The sequence below is a fragment of the Myotis daubentonii genome, chromosome 19 (assembly GCF_963259705.1).
Source record: "Myotis daubentonii chromosome 19, mMyoDau2.1, whole genome shotgun sequence".
NCBI lineage: Eukaryota > Metazoa > Chordata > Mammalia > Chiroptera > Vespertilionidae > Myotis > Myotis daubentonii.
In genome coordinates, this window is record NC_081858.1 from 29,573,507 (window position 1) to 29,591,085 (window position 17,579).

At 42.9% G+C, this 17,579-nt stretch overlaps 1 protein-coding gene across 2 annotated transcripts; it reads left to right on the forward strand.

Moving 5' to 3' along the window:
- The first annotated feature begins 222 nt into the window (after positions 1-222).
- ZNF140 (zinc finger protein 140) lies at positions 223-8,250 on the forward strand. 2 transcript variants are annotated; one of them, XM_059676790.1, is made up of 4 exons: positions 223-693; positions 2,124-2,250; positions 2,651-2,746; positions 6,003-8,250. In XM_059676790.1, exons 1-4 carry the CDS (start codon positions 622-624, stop codon positions 7,181-7,183), a joined length of 1,476 nt encoding a protein of 491 aa, XP_059532773.1. In that variant the 5' UTR covers positions 223-621; the 3' UTR covers positions 7,184-8,250. The 2 variants fall into 2 exon arrangements, with proteins under 2 accessions (XP_059532773.1, XP_059532774.1); XM_059676791.1 differs by having other exon boundaries at positions 224-407.
- Positions 8,251-17,579: the final 9,329 nt, after the last annotated feature.

Genomic DNA, 17,579 nt, shown 5'->3' on the forward strand with positions numbered 1-17,579 from the left:
GTTTTTGTCTCTGCTGGCGTGGGGAGTTCTGTGAGTGGTAGAGTGTGATGGGATGTCTGACTTCCACGGAGCGTTGGGGCCGCGGTGTGTCCTGGGAAGTGTAGTTCTCTGAGGACGTGGGGCGTTCTGGGAGTTGTAGTGTATAACGGGGATCCTTCTTTCCACAGGTCCCTGAGACCGCGTGTGTTTTGGGAAGTGTAGTTGTCTGAGGCCCGTTGTTTCTCTCCGCACTTGGGCGGTTGTGGGAGTTGTAGTGTGTGACAGGGCGCCTTCCTCCCACGCGCGCTGAGGCAGCGGTGGATCCTGGGAAGTGCAGTTGTCGGGGCCCGCGGCCTGGTCCGGGGGTTCCGGAAGGCGCCGTTTGGACTCCAGGACGCCCGGTGGGGTCTGGGCTTCTTGGGCCGGAGGTAGGGGAAGGCGCCCAACCCGCCTGCTGCCTGGGCCCTAACCGTCCGGAGCCCGGAGCCCACGCTGCCGGAATCGCAGAGGAAGTGCAGTCCTGTGGCCCCGGCAAAGGAGCAGGTGTAGGGGTGCAGGTCAGGCTGGACTCCTGGCCTGAGGGGAGCCCTGGCGGGCGCCCCGGCTACTGTGGTCCGAGCCCCCGTGTGACGAGGCGGGTGGATGTGGAGCGACGGGAACCCCCTGGGGCGGGACCCGGTTCCTGGCGCCCGGCCCGCAGGAGCCATGTCTCAGGTAAGCGGCGCCTCCTCTCTTCTCCAGGGACGAGGGACGCGGTGACTTCAGGCCTGAGGGGCTCCCGCCCCCGCTCCTCTCCTGGGCCTGGGCCGTAGGAGGTGCAGGCGGGTGGACGGGAAGCCAGGGCCGTGTGGGCAGGTGTGTTTGGGAGTTGACCTGGCAGCCAGCTGTGCTGGTGCCTCCTCTCTCAATAACGTGCTGGATCCTGTGCGTCTTGCTCCAGCGGCCTCTCAGTCATGTATTCACCATGTTTACATGGAGCGTCCACGTTCAGCGTCTGTATCTGCTCTCAGAGGGCGACCCCCGGCCCGCAGTGTCAGCCCCGCCCGCCCGGGCCGCTGAGCCGGAAGCTGGGGTCCGGGTAGCGGCCGCTCCTGGGCATGCGCATGCGCGACCCGCTCCCGGCCTGAGCGAGATGAAAGCTCTGAACGCGGCGCTCACTTTTCAGACGCGACCCCCAGTGTACTTAGCGCGGAGCGCTGGCTATTTTGGCGGCCAGATGGCTGGCTGGCAATCATACTTCTCAGGGAACAAGGCCAGCCATCCCGTCAGTCCCTCTGCCCGCTCACTTTGTGTCGTCCTTGTGTCCAAATCCAGAGTTTTGCCGGGGCGTCCACCTTCACCCGAGTTGCCAGTCCCTCTGTTTACTCTAGGAAGCAGCTTCTTTCTCGGTGACTCGCTCATCCTTATCACGGAAAGTAATCTTGTTCAGTGCAAAGTATAACCTGTCACCCTCCACACACTTGGGGCTGCTAGTGCGGGACCTTTTCACGTCCCTTTTCATGCCTAACAGTCCCACGGGCACTCGGGTGGTGCAGAACCAGCGCCTTCTTACTCCCTCCAACCCTGAGGGCAGAAGCACCGTCCGCCTGGGGAGGCCCCCCTGATACGTTGGGGCGTGTCCTCCTTGCTCGCTGAGATTCACAGCGATTTCCTCAGGAGCGGGAGGGGTGTGTAAGCCGGAGAGCCCACGCCTCGCTCCTAGGGCGCCGCCGCCGCCGGCCATAGCCAGTTGTTACAAGAAGGAAGTTCTCGCCAAATCATGTCGAAAGAGGCTGGTATTAAGGACACTATCCACTGACTACTAAACACAAAGGAATCGTCTTCACTATTCGTTCATGACGAGTGTTTACAACCAAAGCCGGAAATCCATGTTGTTCACATGTATAATCCTTTACCTTTCACAAAATTGTAAAATATGTCAGGACATATCAGATGGTGTGTTTTTTTCTCGTTTTCTCCATTATGCAGCAAAGCAAACCAGCTCTACTCTTAGTTACACTCTCAGTGACCACCGAGAATTCTGCAAAGTCCCATTGCTGCTCCCACATACACTGCCCACCCTCCTCGCTGCCCGTCACTTCCCTCCTTGGTCAGGGCCTTGCGGAGCCTTGCTGCCCTTGTTAGACACCTGTCTGTCCTTTCAGGGGTCAGTGACATTCAGAGACGTGGCCATAGACTTCTCCCAGGAGGAGTGGGCATGGCTTCAGCCTGCTCAGCGAGACCTCTACCGGCTCGTCATGCTGGAGAACTACGGCCACCTGGTCTCCCTGGGTGAGTGTTCCTCACCTCCCTTCACTTAGAGCTTGACCGTAGGTGGTGTTGGGAATCGTCATTAACTGGCTGAATAGTCCCAAGGGAGGTATGCTATTTTTTTAAATTAGGTTGTGGGGGCTTTAATTTTTTAAACTTTATTTTTATTATTGACACTATTACTGATGTCTCCAGTTTCCCCCCTTTCCCCACCTGCACCCAGCCCCCAGCCCTCCTTCCTCAGGTCATCACCTCACTGTAGTCCGTGTCTAGGGGTTATTACTCGTTTTTAAGATGGGCATTGTGACACCACCTAATTTTTCAGACACCTTTCATACTTACATTTGACATTTCTTTTAATGGTCCCTCTTTTCTGAGGATTCAAGAACTAATTGTGAATTTATTTTATTCCTGCAAGCAGGTCTTAACATTTCCAAGCCAGATGTGGTTTCCTTACTGGAGCAAGGGAAAGAGCCCTGGCTGGGGAAAGGAGATGTGAGAACAGATTTCTTTTCCGGTGAGTGCGTTACTGTCCCTCTGCTGTGCACTTCCTGTGTGTCTGTCTCTGCAGCCCATGAACAAAAAGATAGAAAAAGAAAAAAACGGGTATCACCTTTAGGTGGGCATTGCATGTAGTCTGTGAGCTTCAAGTTTAGTGAAGTGTGTAAGGTTTGTGTCTAGATTCATTTATATGCATGTGGATGTGCAGGGTTTTTTTAGTATTATTTATTGAAGGTTATTTTTGCACTTTTGTGTCGCCTTTGCCCCTCCGTAAAAGAACAGCTGACTATAATTCCGCAGGTCTGCTTCTGAGTTCTCTACTCTGTTCCATGGATCTGTTTGTCTTTTCTTTCACCAGTACTACACTGTCTTGATTATTGTAGCTTTATAATAAGACTTGAAGTCAGGTAGTGTCAGTTTTCTGACTTGGTTCTTCATCAATATAGTCATTTGCTTCTCTATATAGACTTTAGAATCAGTTTGTTGAGATGAATAAAATAATTTTTACTTGGATTTCATTGAATATATAGATCAAGTTGGGAAGAACTGGCATCTTGATAATATTGAGTTTTCCTATTTATGACTGCCTCTCCATTTGAATTTTCTTCCCTGAGACCTTTCATCAGCGTTTTAATAAGTTTTCCTTATATAAATCTTATATATGTTTTGTTAGGTTAAAACTTCAGTATTTCATTTTTGGGGTTGCTAAAGGTAAATAGTAATGTGTTTTTAAATGCCATTTGTTTATTGCTAGTATATAGAAAAGTTTTTACTTTTGTACATTAACTTTGTGCAATCTTGCTGTAATCATTTATTAGTTCCAAAAAATTTTTAGTACGTTATTTTCTGATTCATTGCATTGACAGTGGTGTCATCTGTGATCAGAAAAAGTTCATTGCTTAGATACATAGTAAAGAAATACGAGGTCTTTTTACTTATCCCTAGAAACTTACAGTTGGTGATAATAAGACAGCATTCCCTCCAAACAAAATAAATGTCAAAGTTATGTTACAGAAAAATGAATTTTTTTTCCTTTTTAAATATATTTCCATTGATTTCAGAGAGGAAGGAAGAGAGAGAGAGAAACATCAATGATGAGAGAGAACCATGTATTGGCTGCCGCCTGCACACCCCGCAGTGGGGGATCGAGCCTGCAACCCAGGCAGCGCCCCACCTGGAATGGAACCGTGCCCTCCTGATTCATAGGTTGATGCTCAACCACTGAACCATGCTGGCTGGGTGAAAAATGAATTTTTTTTTCTTTAATCCGCATCTGAGGATATTTTTCCACTATTTTTTTTTTTTTTTTTTTTTTTAGAGAGAGTGGAAGACAGGAAATGACAGAAATATCTATGTGAGAGAAACACATCAATTGGTTGTGCCCTGCACATGCCCCAACCAAGGCCCAGGCCAGGGAGGAGCCTGAAACCAAGGCACACGCCCTTGACCAGAATCAAACCTGGGACCCTTTAGTCCGCAAGCCGATGCTCTACCCGCTGAGCCAAATTAACTAGGGTGAAAAATGAATTTTTTAATGTGTAAACTTCCATAAAAGTTGTAAGGCTAATAGAGAGAATACCCATATGTTTTTATTTACATTTACCTACTGCTAACATTTCTTTCTATTTTTGAAATCATTTGGTATATATTTTTTCTGGAGATATTTGAGCATAACTTGTGTACACCATGGACTTTTAACCCTACATAGTTCATAAGAATCCTATATAATAAAAGGCTAATATGCAAATCGACCGAACAGCAGAATGACCAGTCTCTATGACGTGCACTGACGATCAGGGGGCAGACGCTCAACACAGGAGCTGCCCCTGGTGGTCATTGTGCTCCCACAGGGGGAGCGCCGCTCAGCCAGAAGCTGGGCTCACGTCTGGCGAGTGCAGCGGTGGTGGTGGGAGCCTCCATGGCAGCGCTAAGGATGTCCAACTGCTGGCTTAGGCCCACTCCCCATCAGTCAGACATCCCCCAAGGGCTCCTGGACTGTGAGAGGGCTCAGGCCAAGCTGAGGGACACCCCCCCCCAAGTGCATGAATTTCATGCACTGGGCCTCTAGTAAGGGTATAAGAAAGTATATACATTTAAAAAACATATTATTTTAAAATTCGGTTTCCCCCCAAGTGTTAAAGTCTCTTTAAAATTTAGCCTTGTGCCAAAACCGGTTTGGCTCAGTGGATAGAGCGTCGGCCTGCAGACTCAAGGGTCCCAGGTTCGATTCCGGTCAGGGGCATGTACCTGGGTTGCGGGCACTTCCCCAGTGGGGGATGTGCAGGAGGCAGCTGATCGATGTTTCTCTCTCATCGATGTTTCTAGCTCTCTATCTCTCTCCCTTCTCTCTGTAAAAAATCAATGAAATATATTTAAAAAAATAAAAATAAAAAATAAAATAAAATTTAGCCTTGTGCCCTGGCCGGTGTGCTCCATGATTGGAGCGTTGGCCCATGCACCAGAGGGTCTTGGGTTCGATTCCCATTCAAGAGCACATATCTGGGTTGCAGGTTTGATCCCAGTCCCCAGTTGGGACACATGCGGGAGGCAACTAATTAATGTGTCTCTCTCACATCGATGTTTGTTTCTCTCGCTCCCTTGCCCCCCCTCGGTCCTCTCTCTCCTCCCTCTCCTTCCCTTTCACTCTCTAAAAGTCATTGGAAAAAATATCCTCTGGTGAGGATTAACAAAACAAAAATTATCCTTGAGAAAATCAGGGCTTAAATTTGTGTATTAAAACCATCTGATAGAAAGACTGTTATCCCAAACTTAAGCTTCAGATATCAGTTTGGAAAGAAGAGTTAGAGTGAGCATCATAGAAGATGGTTTTCAGAGAAATCCTTCATTTATTTAGAGTAAGTTGCTGTGAGATGTTCCAAAGGCGCTGGGGGAACAGTCTGGTGTGTTGGTGGGCTTTGAGGAGCACTTGCAGCTTTATTAGCATTATAACGTTTTTGTTCTCACATCATTCTGGCAGCAAGTAACTGGAAGTGAGGAGGACTAACAACTCTCCTTCCCAAGTACTTACCTTCTTCATAGTTGTATTTTTCCTTCACTTACATTTAATCTTTCTCTCTATTCACCTAAATCTCTCCTCTCTTTGATGTCTTCTGAATTTCTGGGCAGAATGCTTAGATTTCAAAGTCACTTATGACAAATATGAAAGCAATGAAGTAATAAGTTTTTTTCATTTTAATCCTCATTAAAAAAGGACAAATGGCTTTTATTTTACTCAATACAGAAAATAAGAAACATTGCTTTGTTTTTTTCAGTTTCAGAGTCAAATAGCGAGATCAGAAAGTTTTCTCCAAAAAATGTCATATATGAAGATGACTTACCCCAGTATTTGATGAAGGAAAATAATCTGAGCCAAGGCCCTGAACATTCCAGTTCTAAAGGAGGCTGGAAATACGAAGATGTTACTGAGATGCTGCAAAGAAATCAGGGATGTATCAGGCAAGTGACAGTCTCTCGTCAAGAAGCCCTGACTCAACATAGTGTCAGTACTTTGGAGAGGCCCTATGGGTGCCATGAATGTGGAAAAACTTTCAGTCGGCGCTTTTCCCTGGTGTTACATCAGAGGACTCACACAGGAGAGAAACCATATGTATGTAAGGAATGTGGCAAAACCTTTAGTCAGATCTCCAACCTTGTGAAACATCAGATGATACATACTGGAAAGAAACCCCATGAGTGTAAGGACTGTAGTAAAACATTCAGTTACCTTTCATTCCTCATTGAACACCAGAGAACACATACTGGGGAGAAACCCTATGAATGTACTGAATGTGGGAAGGCCTTTAGCCGTGCCTCAAACCTCACTCGACATCAGCGAATTCACATAGGAAAGAAACAGTATTTATGTAGGAAATGTGGGAAGGCCTTTAGCAGTGGTTCAGAACTCATTCGTCATCAGATTACACATACTGGAGAGAAACCTTATGAATGCATTGAATGTGGGAAGGCGTTTCGCCGTTCTTCACACCTTACCCGACATCAGAGCATTCATACTACCAAAACCCCCTACGAGTGTACTGAATGTAGGAAAGCCTTCCGTTGCCACTCCTTCCTTATTAAACATCAGAGAATTCACGCTGGAGAGAAGCTCTATGAATGTGATGAATGTGGCAAAGTTTTCACTTGGCATGCATCCCTCATACAACATATGAAAATTCATACCGGAGAAAAACCCTATGCCTGTACTGGATGTGACAAAACCTTTAATCGGAGCTTTTCCCTCATTCTACATCAGATAACTCATACTGGGGAGAGGCCCTATGTATGTAAGGTGTGCAATAAATCCTTCAGCTGGAGCTCAAACCTTGCCAAACATCAGAGAACACACAGTCTAGAAAATCCCTGTGAATATGAAAATTCATTTAGTTACCACTCAATCCTTACCGGACACCCGGAAATTCCTACTGGTGAGAGACCTAAGGATGTTTGCATTTAGAAATATAGCAGCAATGCCTTACTTTGATTTCAGAGCCTTATGTGAATATGTTGAAATATGAAGACATGTGATCCGTGCTTGGAGCAAAATCCAGGAATATGTGGGAAAGCCATTAAAGCTTCCTTTTTTTTTTATTTTATTTGAAATGTTAGAGAGTGCAGTCACTCAATATATAGAAGACTCTTCCTCTGCTAGGATTTCCTTACTCTACATTTATAAATTCCTGCTAGGAAAGGGATAGATACAAGTCCAATGCAAATGAGAAAGCTTTTAGTTAGAGATCAGCTCTCGTCCTGCACTTGTCAGTTCCAGCACGACAGAATGCATGGGTGAAGGCGCGCTTTCCCTGGACATCACAAAATTCATAACGCAGCAGTCATACATACAAGCAGGGATTTGGGAATGCCTTCATGTACCATGCAATCTTTATTAAATTTTAAAATACTCTTTTAAGGAGAAAAATCAACCCTATAAATGGATTGATTATAGGTTGACTTTATGCAAAATTTAAAATGTATAGACTTATATGGGGGGCACCATTATAATGGGTAGAGGAAAACCTTGGAGTTCTGGGAAGTCCTGGAGGAAATACCAGTGTGGGAAATTTTTTTTTTTTTAATTACAGAGGGAATCTTTGTTTTGCTTTTTTTAAAAAAAAAAAAAAAAAAAGCATATTCAAAAGAGCTATAAATAAATCTTTTGATTTATAGTTAATCTGATATTTGCTGAGTTCCCCCCCCCCCCATATCATATATGATTCTGAAAATGCAACTCTCACAATATTGACATCAGCAAGAGGAATGTGTTTTTGTGGAAACATACACAATCGTAGAAACATTTTTAGGTGTCTTATGGTTTTAACTGAGATAGTGTTTGGATTTAAGGTTATGCTAACTCATGTTTATCCTTGAATCTGACTAGACATATCTTAGTCAGAAATAAATGTAAGTTATATCACAGGAAAATGCCAAGGTAGTTTTCCTCTTTTGTTGCATTTACAGTGAGAACATTTATTTTGTAAGTCCATTTTTGTGAAAATAAATCATATTATGTTCACTTTCTATGTACACCTTGCCCATTTTTTAATGTCCTATCTTTAAAGCAACTGACTGCCTCTTGTAAGAACTTTCCTCACATCTAGTGTGTGTAATGTGCAGTTTAGTACTTGAATAAGTGCCTCATTTGTTGTTTCATGTATGTAAATCGTTCACAAAACGAGAGGCTAGCATTTTTCTTTCCCATTCAGGGTGACAACAGAACACATAGCTGTTGCTGAGTAATTACTTGTCTAGAATGACCTAACGCCTCAAACTTGACCAGAACAATTCTGTTGTACCAACCCTCCCTTTCCCATAGTGTGGCCAGCATTGTCACTTTCCCCAGCACCATGTGAGGTTGGGGAGTGGTGGTGGTGGTGGGGGGGGTGTTCTGGTGAACAAGAATGTATTTATCATTTCAGAGGTTTATAACATTGAGTGATGTGGCCACAGACTTCTCAGGAGGAGTGGGGCTGACTAGATCCCATCCAGAATAATTCATATGGGAATGTAGTGTTGGAGAACTATGGGGGGGGAGGGTATCAGTCCCTCAAAGTCAGAATCTGGATTTAGGCATCTTTACTGTTTCCATAGGAAATATTAGGGGCTGGGCTCCAAATTGCCTGGCTGAACTCCTGCTCCATGTTCTTGAGATGATTAAAAATGGGTAGAATAGGGAAGTGGATGCATTTTTCTCCTGCTCTTGTTCTTGTAATAGCTTTTCCTCCCTTTACTAAGAGATTGGGTCTGGAGCTGAGTAAAACTATAATATTTTGAAGTATCTATTTTCTTTCTTGTAAGCAGGACTTTCTCTTTCTAAACCAAATGTGACCTCCTTACTGGAGCAAGGGAAAGAGTGATGGAGACAAAATGACAAGAGGCCTAAGATCAGGTAAGTGAAGGGCAATCAGGCAGAAAGTGCCTTTACAGGTAGTTCAGCTCACAGATATATTACCCGAGTCATGTTATCAAAAATAATAACTTTCTCTTTCCTTCATGCAACACCATTCTAAACAACATAACTTTCAAAAATTCCTCTCCTTAATTTGTGGTAAGATATTTCAGAAAATAAGGACTATGATTTTTACTTAAACTAAAATACAGATAATTCCTATATGTATAAGTAAAAGAGATGTCAAAACACTCTCGCCACTGAAAAAAGAAAATAGACTGTGGACGTTTTTGTTTATACAGTGTGCTTTATTTGTCATTGCAAGAAGATGCTGTCAAGGTTCATAGTTGCTTTCTTTCACTCGATTTTAGCACATAAATCTGTTACATTTTTTTCATATTTAACACGTTTGTTATAAGCTGTGGTGCTTTCCAGAGGTAGAAGACAATAAAATTAGCTTGTTTTCTTAAGATGAAATTTAATAACAGTGGCCAGACACATTGAGATATAAAAGCACCAGCAGTAGAGGGGAACCTGGCTGTGATGATCAACTGAACGCTGCCTCCGTGTCATTCCTTCTTCACCGACTCCATCCACACCTTTGGGAACCCCTGGACCTGCTGGGGCTGGACCCCAACAAGGCCTTTGTTGCCTAATCTAAAGTAACCTCCCATCATTCTTTTTCTCACTTTATTTTTTAAAATATATTTTTATTCAGTGAGAAAGGGAGAGGGAGAGAGAGATAGAAACATTAATGATGACTGTGGTGGGGGAGAGGAGGATAGGAGCGGGCTGGAAGAGGTTAATGGGGGAAAAAGGAGGACCTATGTAATAATTTCAACAATAAAGATTAAAAAAAAAAAGCAACCAGCAGTAGAAAAGTATATGATGATGTACTTCAAATTATTTGTATACTATAATATTTTAGTTCAAATTTGTATTGTACTGTTACAATGGAGAAATAGTGGTGATATATAGTGTGACTGTGTCAATACATGTGAAGGGGTAAATACCCAGTTAGACCATTTTGATCTATGTAGTGTAAGACGTTTGTATTTCAGACATACAGTTATCTTAAGTTTGCATAGTCAAGGTGTGAGAAATTCCTGTGAAACAGACTCAGGACTGCAGCTATTATACCTCTGGACAGTTACAGGATTTTCTTAATCTGTTGTCATGCTTATTCAATTATCCACACACTATTGCACCGTCACCCTCCCAGTGAACATGTCTATCCCCCATAGAAGAGCACATTCAGTAATCATTCACACAATACAGGGTACCTGTCCTCGATTATGACTCCTTGTGAAACCTTGTCTGAATTAGAGCTTACCCTTTGAGTAATTATCTTGGATACAATGAAACTAAGTGGACAGCTGAATGACTTTAAACATTGGCACACTCCTAGATGCAGCAGCCATGTCTTGTGTGTGTCAAATATGGTTACAGCTGATCACTATTACCCCTTCAACTGAATGCAATGTTGTTATTATGAGATTGAGTTTAACTGTTATTTATAATATATTCAAAAAGTCTGCTTCAAGTTGGGATGCAGTATTGAGAAAGCAACTAGGTAAAGCAGATAAATATAAAAAATCATTTTCAAAGGCATCACTGAGCTGTGGAAGCAGAGGACTAGATGAACCATATTCCGGAAGGAAAACCCTGCTGAGGTAACCTGGTAATCACATGCTATTTTGCCCTTGTAAGCATTTCCTGATTTTGAATGTGAGCTTGGGGGAAAAAGAAATCACAAAAGTTTTAGGGGTGCCCTAACTGGTTTCGCTCCATGGATAGGCCTGCGGACTGAAGGGTCCTGGCTTCGATTCCAGTCAAGGGCATGTACCTTGGTTGCGGGCACATACCCAGTAGGAGGTGTGCAGGAGGCAGCTGATCGATGTTTCTCTCTCATTGATGTTTCTAACTCTCTATCCCTCTCCCTTCCTCTCTGTAAAAAATCAATAAAATATATTAAAAAAACAAAACAAAAGTTTTAGGGGTCACTTGAGGTTGAGGTTGGCAGATAAGGAAAGTGAGGAGCCTCAGATGTACAGGTGGTTCTCTCCCATGGGACATTTGCTGAGTTTTAGGGCTGTCCAGATATTCTAAACATAATGCAGTTAACTTAGAAATCAATAAGAAGGTAAGTGAAAACCTTACTGCACATATTACAAATACATAATTCTAAATAGCCATGAATCTAAAAGTCATAATAAATGTATAACACTTAGAATTAAAACAAAATAACATAGACCAATATGTGTTATATAGCTAGAGTATTTAGAGGACTATATATAGCCTTAAATGCTTATATTAGAGAACAAAGAATGAAATAATGAGTTTGCAATTCATCTTAAGACAATAAAAAAGGCAATTTCACATTCAAAACACAGGGATTACCTTCCAGTATGAATTTGTTTATGTATAATAAGTGAAGAACTCTGACTGAAGGCTTTTCCACATTGAATACATTAATAGGGTTTCTCTCCATTGTGAGTTCTCACATGCACTTTAAGGGATGAGAGACCACTAAAACCTTTTCCACTGTCCTTGCATTCATAAAGATCTTCTCCAGTGTGTATTTTCGTGTGAACTTTAAGGTGAGAGCTTGTGTTGAAGGCTTTTCCACAGTCGCTGCATTCATAGAGTTTCTCCCCAGTGTGTATTCTCTTGTGCATTACAAAGTAAGAACTTGTTCCAAAAGACTTCCCACAATGACTACACTCAGAGGGTTTCTCTCTGGTGTGAGTTCGCAAATGAGCCTTAAGAGATGTTTTTTGACTAAAAGCTTTCCCACATTGATGACATTCGTAGGGTTCCTTACCAGTGTGAGTTCTTACATGTCTCCTTAGGATTGAGGAATCATTGAAGACTTTCCCACATTCTTTACATTCATATTGCTTCTTGCCCATGTGACTTCTCTTGTGCAAAATAAAATTAGGAATCTTTTTGAAGGCTTTTCCATACTGATTACATTTATAATGTTTCTCTCCAATAGGAGACTGCTCCTGTTGCTTAAGGAATGAATGATGACAAGTTTTATTTTTATTACATTCATAGGAATTTTCTGCCATTTGAAATTGTTATGTATAGGAAGCATCTTAGGTTTGAAGCATATTCCATGTTTGGAGCATGTATACTATTCTTGTGCTGTTTGAGTTCTTGGAAGATACCACAGTGCTCTAGCATAGTAGTAACTTTAACAGAGCTTCTCACTCACAAAATTTACCCCATAATTGTTTAGGGTGGGGTTATGCTTTAAACACTCAATACAGAAGTAACAATTATGGCATTGTTTGCTGGTGAAAACTCTCTTTGAAAAAACAAGTTTTGATCTAAATTTAGAGTTTTCCTATAATTCATGATAGTCATAGAATCTTGATAGGCTGTCTTCTTGGGGGTAAATATCATTTGCTTTAAATTACCCTCTGGGATATTGTGTTTTCTGATCTTATGGCATTCCCAGTCTTCTCTTGATGTGGAAGACCAACCATCCACTGTGAATGTTACCATCTTACCATTGGGTGTCTTTTCCCCAAAAATATTCTGCTTAGGAGCTGGTTCATTGTTTTTAGTTAGAATATCCCAATCTAGGTAATTGGCTTTGGGAATTCTTCTTTTCATAGTTCTTATCTCTTCTTGACCCAGCTAGGAGATCACAGAACGCCTGCATAATTGATATGCCACTGAGGTGAGATTTATGTAGACATTTTTCCAACATCATCTTTCTGTACATCTGTCTCTGAGCAGAGTTCAGCATTATCCATTCCTCCTGTGTAAACTCCACGGCCACATCTTTAAATGTCACTGGTCCCTGTAAGTAGGTGGCTGGAAATCCATCCACCATTCTTTCCTCCTCAGTATTTCTCACATAGAAACAGGCAGATTCCTGTGCAGTCAGAGCCCACATAGGAGATAGGTCAATAGCTGTCATCTTGAGAGTCTGAAAGTAACATCTGCCTGCATAACAGGGTAGAGAGATCAGGATATTTCTTTTCTTGTTTCTCTGATCCAATTAGGGCAGGGATGCACTTCACTGAGCATCTTCCCTGTAAGTAAATTGGCAGGTTCAGTTAAAAGAAGAAAGGTGGAAACAAGGCCCCACTGGAGGCAAGATAAAAAAAAACACAATTATACCCATCTCCCTACTTTCAGCAATTTCTGACCAGCTTAAATCTTTATTGGGATTGTAATAACATGCATTATAGTCATCCCTTGTCATCATTATTTTTGTTGTTGTTAATCCTTACTTGAGGATATTTTTCCATTTATTTTTATGGAGAGTGGAAGGGAGAGAGAGAGACAGAGAGAAACATTCATTGGTTGCCTCCTGCACGCACCTCACCCATGACAGGGCAAGCAGCAACCAAGGTACATGCCCTTGACCGGAATTGAATCTGGGGCCCTTCAGTCTGCAGGCCGATGCTCTATCCACTGTGCCATACTGCCTAGGGCATGTTTGTTATTTATACTGGCTTCACCTGCAGACTACTACTTAGCCTTGGGTCGAACTAGCATACATTATTTAAAAAAAAACACACACAAAAACTTAAGACTAAAGAGAACCAGTCAAAAAGGTATAGTTGGCCCTAGCTGGTTTGGCTCAGTGGATAGAGCATCAGCCTGGGGACTGAAGAGTCCCAGGTTCGATTCTGGTCAAGGGCACATGCCTAGGTTGTGGGCTCGATCCCCAGTGGGGGCGTGCAGGCGGCAGCCGATCAATGATTCTCATCATTGATGTTTCTATCTCTCCCTCTCCCTCTCTGAAATCAATAAAAAAATATTTTTTAGGCAGCGCCCTCGCCTGCGGGAGGGGCAGGCGGTCGCGCAGGCGCAATTGGGATCCGCTGCTCTCGCAGCCGAGGGAGAGACCAGCCCAGAACTAGACGTAGGCGCGCTGGTCGGCCTGCGCCTCCCTCCCCCGCCCCAGGCCCTGAGACCGGCTACGCAGGCTTTCCCGTGGGCTGTCTTCTGGCCTCAGAGTATTCCTTATCAGAGCCTTGGGCCCTCGGGCCCCTTGACTCAGTACTTGGTGGACCATGATCACGCCCTCCTGCGCGATGGGTGCTGGCTTGCCTGGCTGATTCACGTGGGAGAGTCCTTGTATGCCATGGTATGTGCAAGTCTAAAGGCGTCACGAATGGTCGGGCTCAACTACTCTGGTTCCTGCAGACGTTCCTCTTTGGGAGAGCCGCCCTCTCCATCGTGATCGCTCATAGACCAAAACGCCGAAAGCAGCTTAAAGGAGACCTCCAACCCTTTCCCTGCCCTGACATCCAGCCTCACTCTTGTCTGAGGATGGCGTGTTTACTCCACCTTTCTGTTTTCTGGAAAGTTACGACCCTCTAGTTAGTCATCATCTCATTCTCTGGTTGGACTTGAGTAGATAATAGGAAAAGGTCTGATCTTTCCAATTCTGAAGACTAACCTATTTGGCAGAGTATGTCCAGCTACCTCTCTCTCTGCCACGTACTAAATTTGCTTGTTGGTATACCTGTGCTCTCACCTTTTGACTAAAACACCTTACCCATACCACCCCCATCTTAGCTGATTAGGGGTTGCTTTTTGGTAAGGTAAAAGATTTTAGAGTTTATGGATGGAAATCCAACTCAGATTTTGGAATAGCATGGTCCTCTCCAAGGGAAATAATGACAGTAGTATTAAGGGTGCTGGGAACAAGATGGTGCATTATTGAATGAAATGGATTAACGAATAAAATGCTGTGAATTTTCTCTCAAAAAAATATATATTTTTAAAAAGAGGCATAATTGTGTACTTAAATATCATGCATACTTTGCTATATATATGTAAATAATCGATTTTAGAGAGGAAGGGAGAGGGAGCAAGAGAAGAAACATCAATGATGAGGGAGAATCATCAATCAGCTTCCTCCTGCACCCCCCCCACACACACACACACTGGAAATAGAACCTGCAACCTGGGCATGTGCCCTGACCATGAATCAAACCAGGACCTCTTCATTCATAGATCAATACTCAACTACTGAGCCATGCTGGCCAAGCTACAGATCTAACTTTTTAAAGATTAGATGATAACCTTCAAAGGCAAGCCTTCTATCAGTATTATACTTCAACTAGAGGCCCAGTGCATAAAATTTGTGCACTCGGGGGTGGGGTTCCTCAGCTCTGCCTGCACCCTCTTGCAGTCCAGGAGCCCATGGGGAGCGGGCCTAAGCTGGCAGTTGGTCATCCTTAGTGCTGCTGTGCTGACAGCTGTGAGCCTGGCTTCTGGCTGAGCAGCACTCCCCCATGGGAGCGCACTGACCACCAGGGGGCAGCTCCTACATCAAGTGTCTGCCCCCTGGTGGTCAGTGCACATCATAGCGAGCAGTTGAGTGGTCTTAGCATACATTAGCATATTATGCTTTGATTGGTTGAATGGACGACCAGATGACCAGACACTTAGCATATTAGGCTTTTATTATCTATGATGATAGAGTTCAGTTTTAATGGACAAAATTATAGAATTGGCATTGTAATGTAGACAGGTAGGTTCTATGTCCTTAAACCAGAAAAGCATGTCACTGTTACTTTAGTGTGTATCTTACAGAAATACATTTTTCTAAACATAAAGGATTATTATCCTGGAAAAAAGATTCCAGGAAACAGGAGACCTAACAGAGATGAGATGAGGGTAAAGGGAAGTCCCAGTGTGCCAGTGTGCTGCATGCCTAGAGAATAACTGATCACCCTATCTCGGTGGGAGCATCATCCCATACACCAAAAAGGGTATGGGTTTAATTCCTGGTCAGGGCAGACTAAGTTGCGTGTTTGATCCCTAGTTGGGGTGTGTACTGGAAACAACCAATGAATGTTCTCTCTCTCCCTCTCCCTCCCCCTTTTCCCTTCCCCTCTAAAATCAATAAAAACGTCGTCAGCCATGCTGGCGTGGCTCAGTGGTTGAGCGTCAACCTGTGAACCAAGTTCGATTCCCATTCAGAGCACATGCCCAGGTTGGGGGTGTGCAGGAGGCAGCCAATAAATGCTTCTCTCTCATCATTGATCTTTCTATCTCTCTTTCCCTCTCCCTTCCTCTCTGAAAGTAATAAAAATATATTTTAAAAAACACACGACATATCTTTGCATGAGGGTTTTAAAAAAGGAATCACTGATTAGATCAGGTTATGGTGTGCTGCCAGAATTTTTAAAGCATGCAATACCTGACTATTTAATAAGGGGCAATGACCTCTTTTCCTTTCCATTGTCAAATTAAAAAATGAGAACAGCCAATACAACAATAATCATCCAATGTGAATGAATCAAAATTATACCTATTTTTTGTCAGATCAGCAAAAGTACATGTTTTGATGTACTGCAGTTTTAGTAACGAGTTTATGTGTGCCATGAGATGAAAAAGGTTGACAATCACTGGTCTAGATAGTATGAGGAAGGAAGGCTCCTAGGGATATGTGTTCAGGAAGAGAGAAAAGTGATAGGGTGTGTGACAGGTTTCTACCTTGAGGAAAAAGGAATGGAAAGACAGTGTATTTTTTAAATATGCTTTTATTGATTTTTTTAGAGGGAGAAGGATAGAAACATCAATGAGAAACAGCTCCTCCTGCACGCCCCCTACTGGGGATCCGCGGGAAACCAGGCACGTGCAGTGACGGGGAGTCTAACAGCTGGCCTCCTGGCTCATGGGTCAGTGCTCAACCACTGAGCACCAGCCGGGCTGGAAAGGCATGTTACATGGGCTTCCACTGGAGGAAGCGGGCCTCCTGCTTTTATTATGAGCCTTTTAATATATTAGACCTAAACATGTATGTACACATTCCTCAGAAAGCTAACAGTTACCGAGAAATAAGCAATCAAATCAAGAATTAAGAGAATGGCAATGAAGTAAAATTTAAGAACTGACAGCAAAAATTACAGAACAGAAAACCAAAACACAAAGACATAATACAAAATCAAAAGATATGGGGGGAGGGGGGTGTCAAGTGTGGAAAAAGGAGACATAAAACTTTAGACAATACATAAAAAGTAAAAAAAAAAAAGATAAATCACAAAATATGACCCAAATCATCTTTGAAAAGAATAATGTAGATATATATCTTGTAGGATGAATCAAGAAAATAAAAAGATGGCCTATATAAAAGGCTATAATTAGAGCTGTGCTTTTTAAACATTACTAAAAAGCAATGTTTTTTAAAATTACTATGAAAATAGCATGAGCAATTTAAGCAAGCTTAAAATTTCAGATAAGATGAATAATTTTTGGCAAAACTTGTGTCCAAAATTGACTAAGAAATAAAAAACATAAATCAATTAATTACTGTAAAAACAATTGGATCAGAAGTAAAATTCTCTTAAAGATTTTCAGCCCAAAACTTTAAAAATATATATATTTTTATTTACTTCAGAGAGGAAGGGAGAGAGAGAGATCAATGATGAGAGGAAATCATTGATCGGCTGCCTTCTGCACACCCCCTACTGGGGATCAGGCCTGC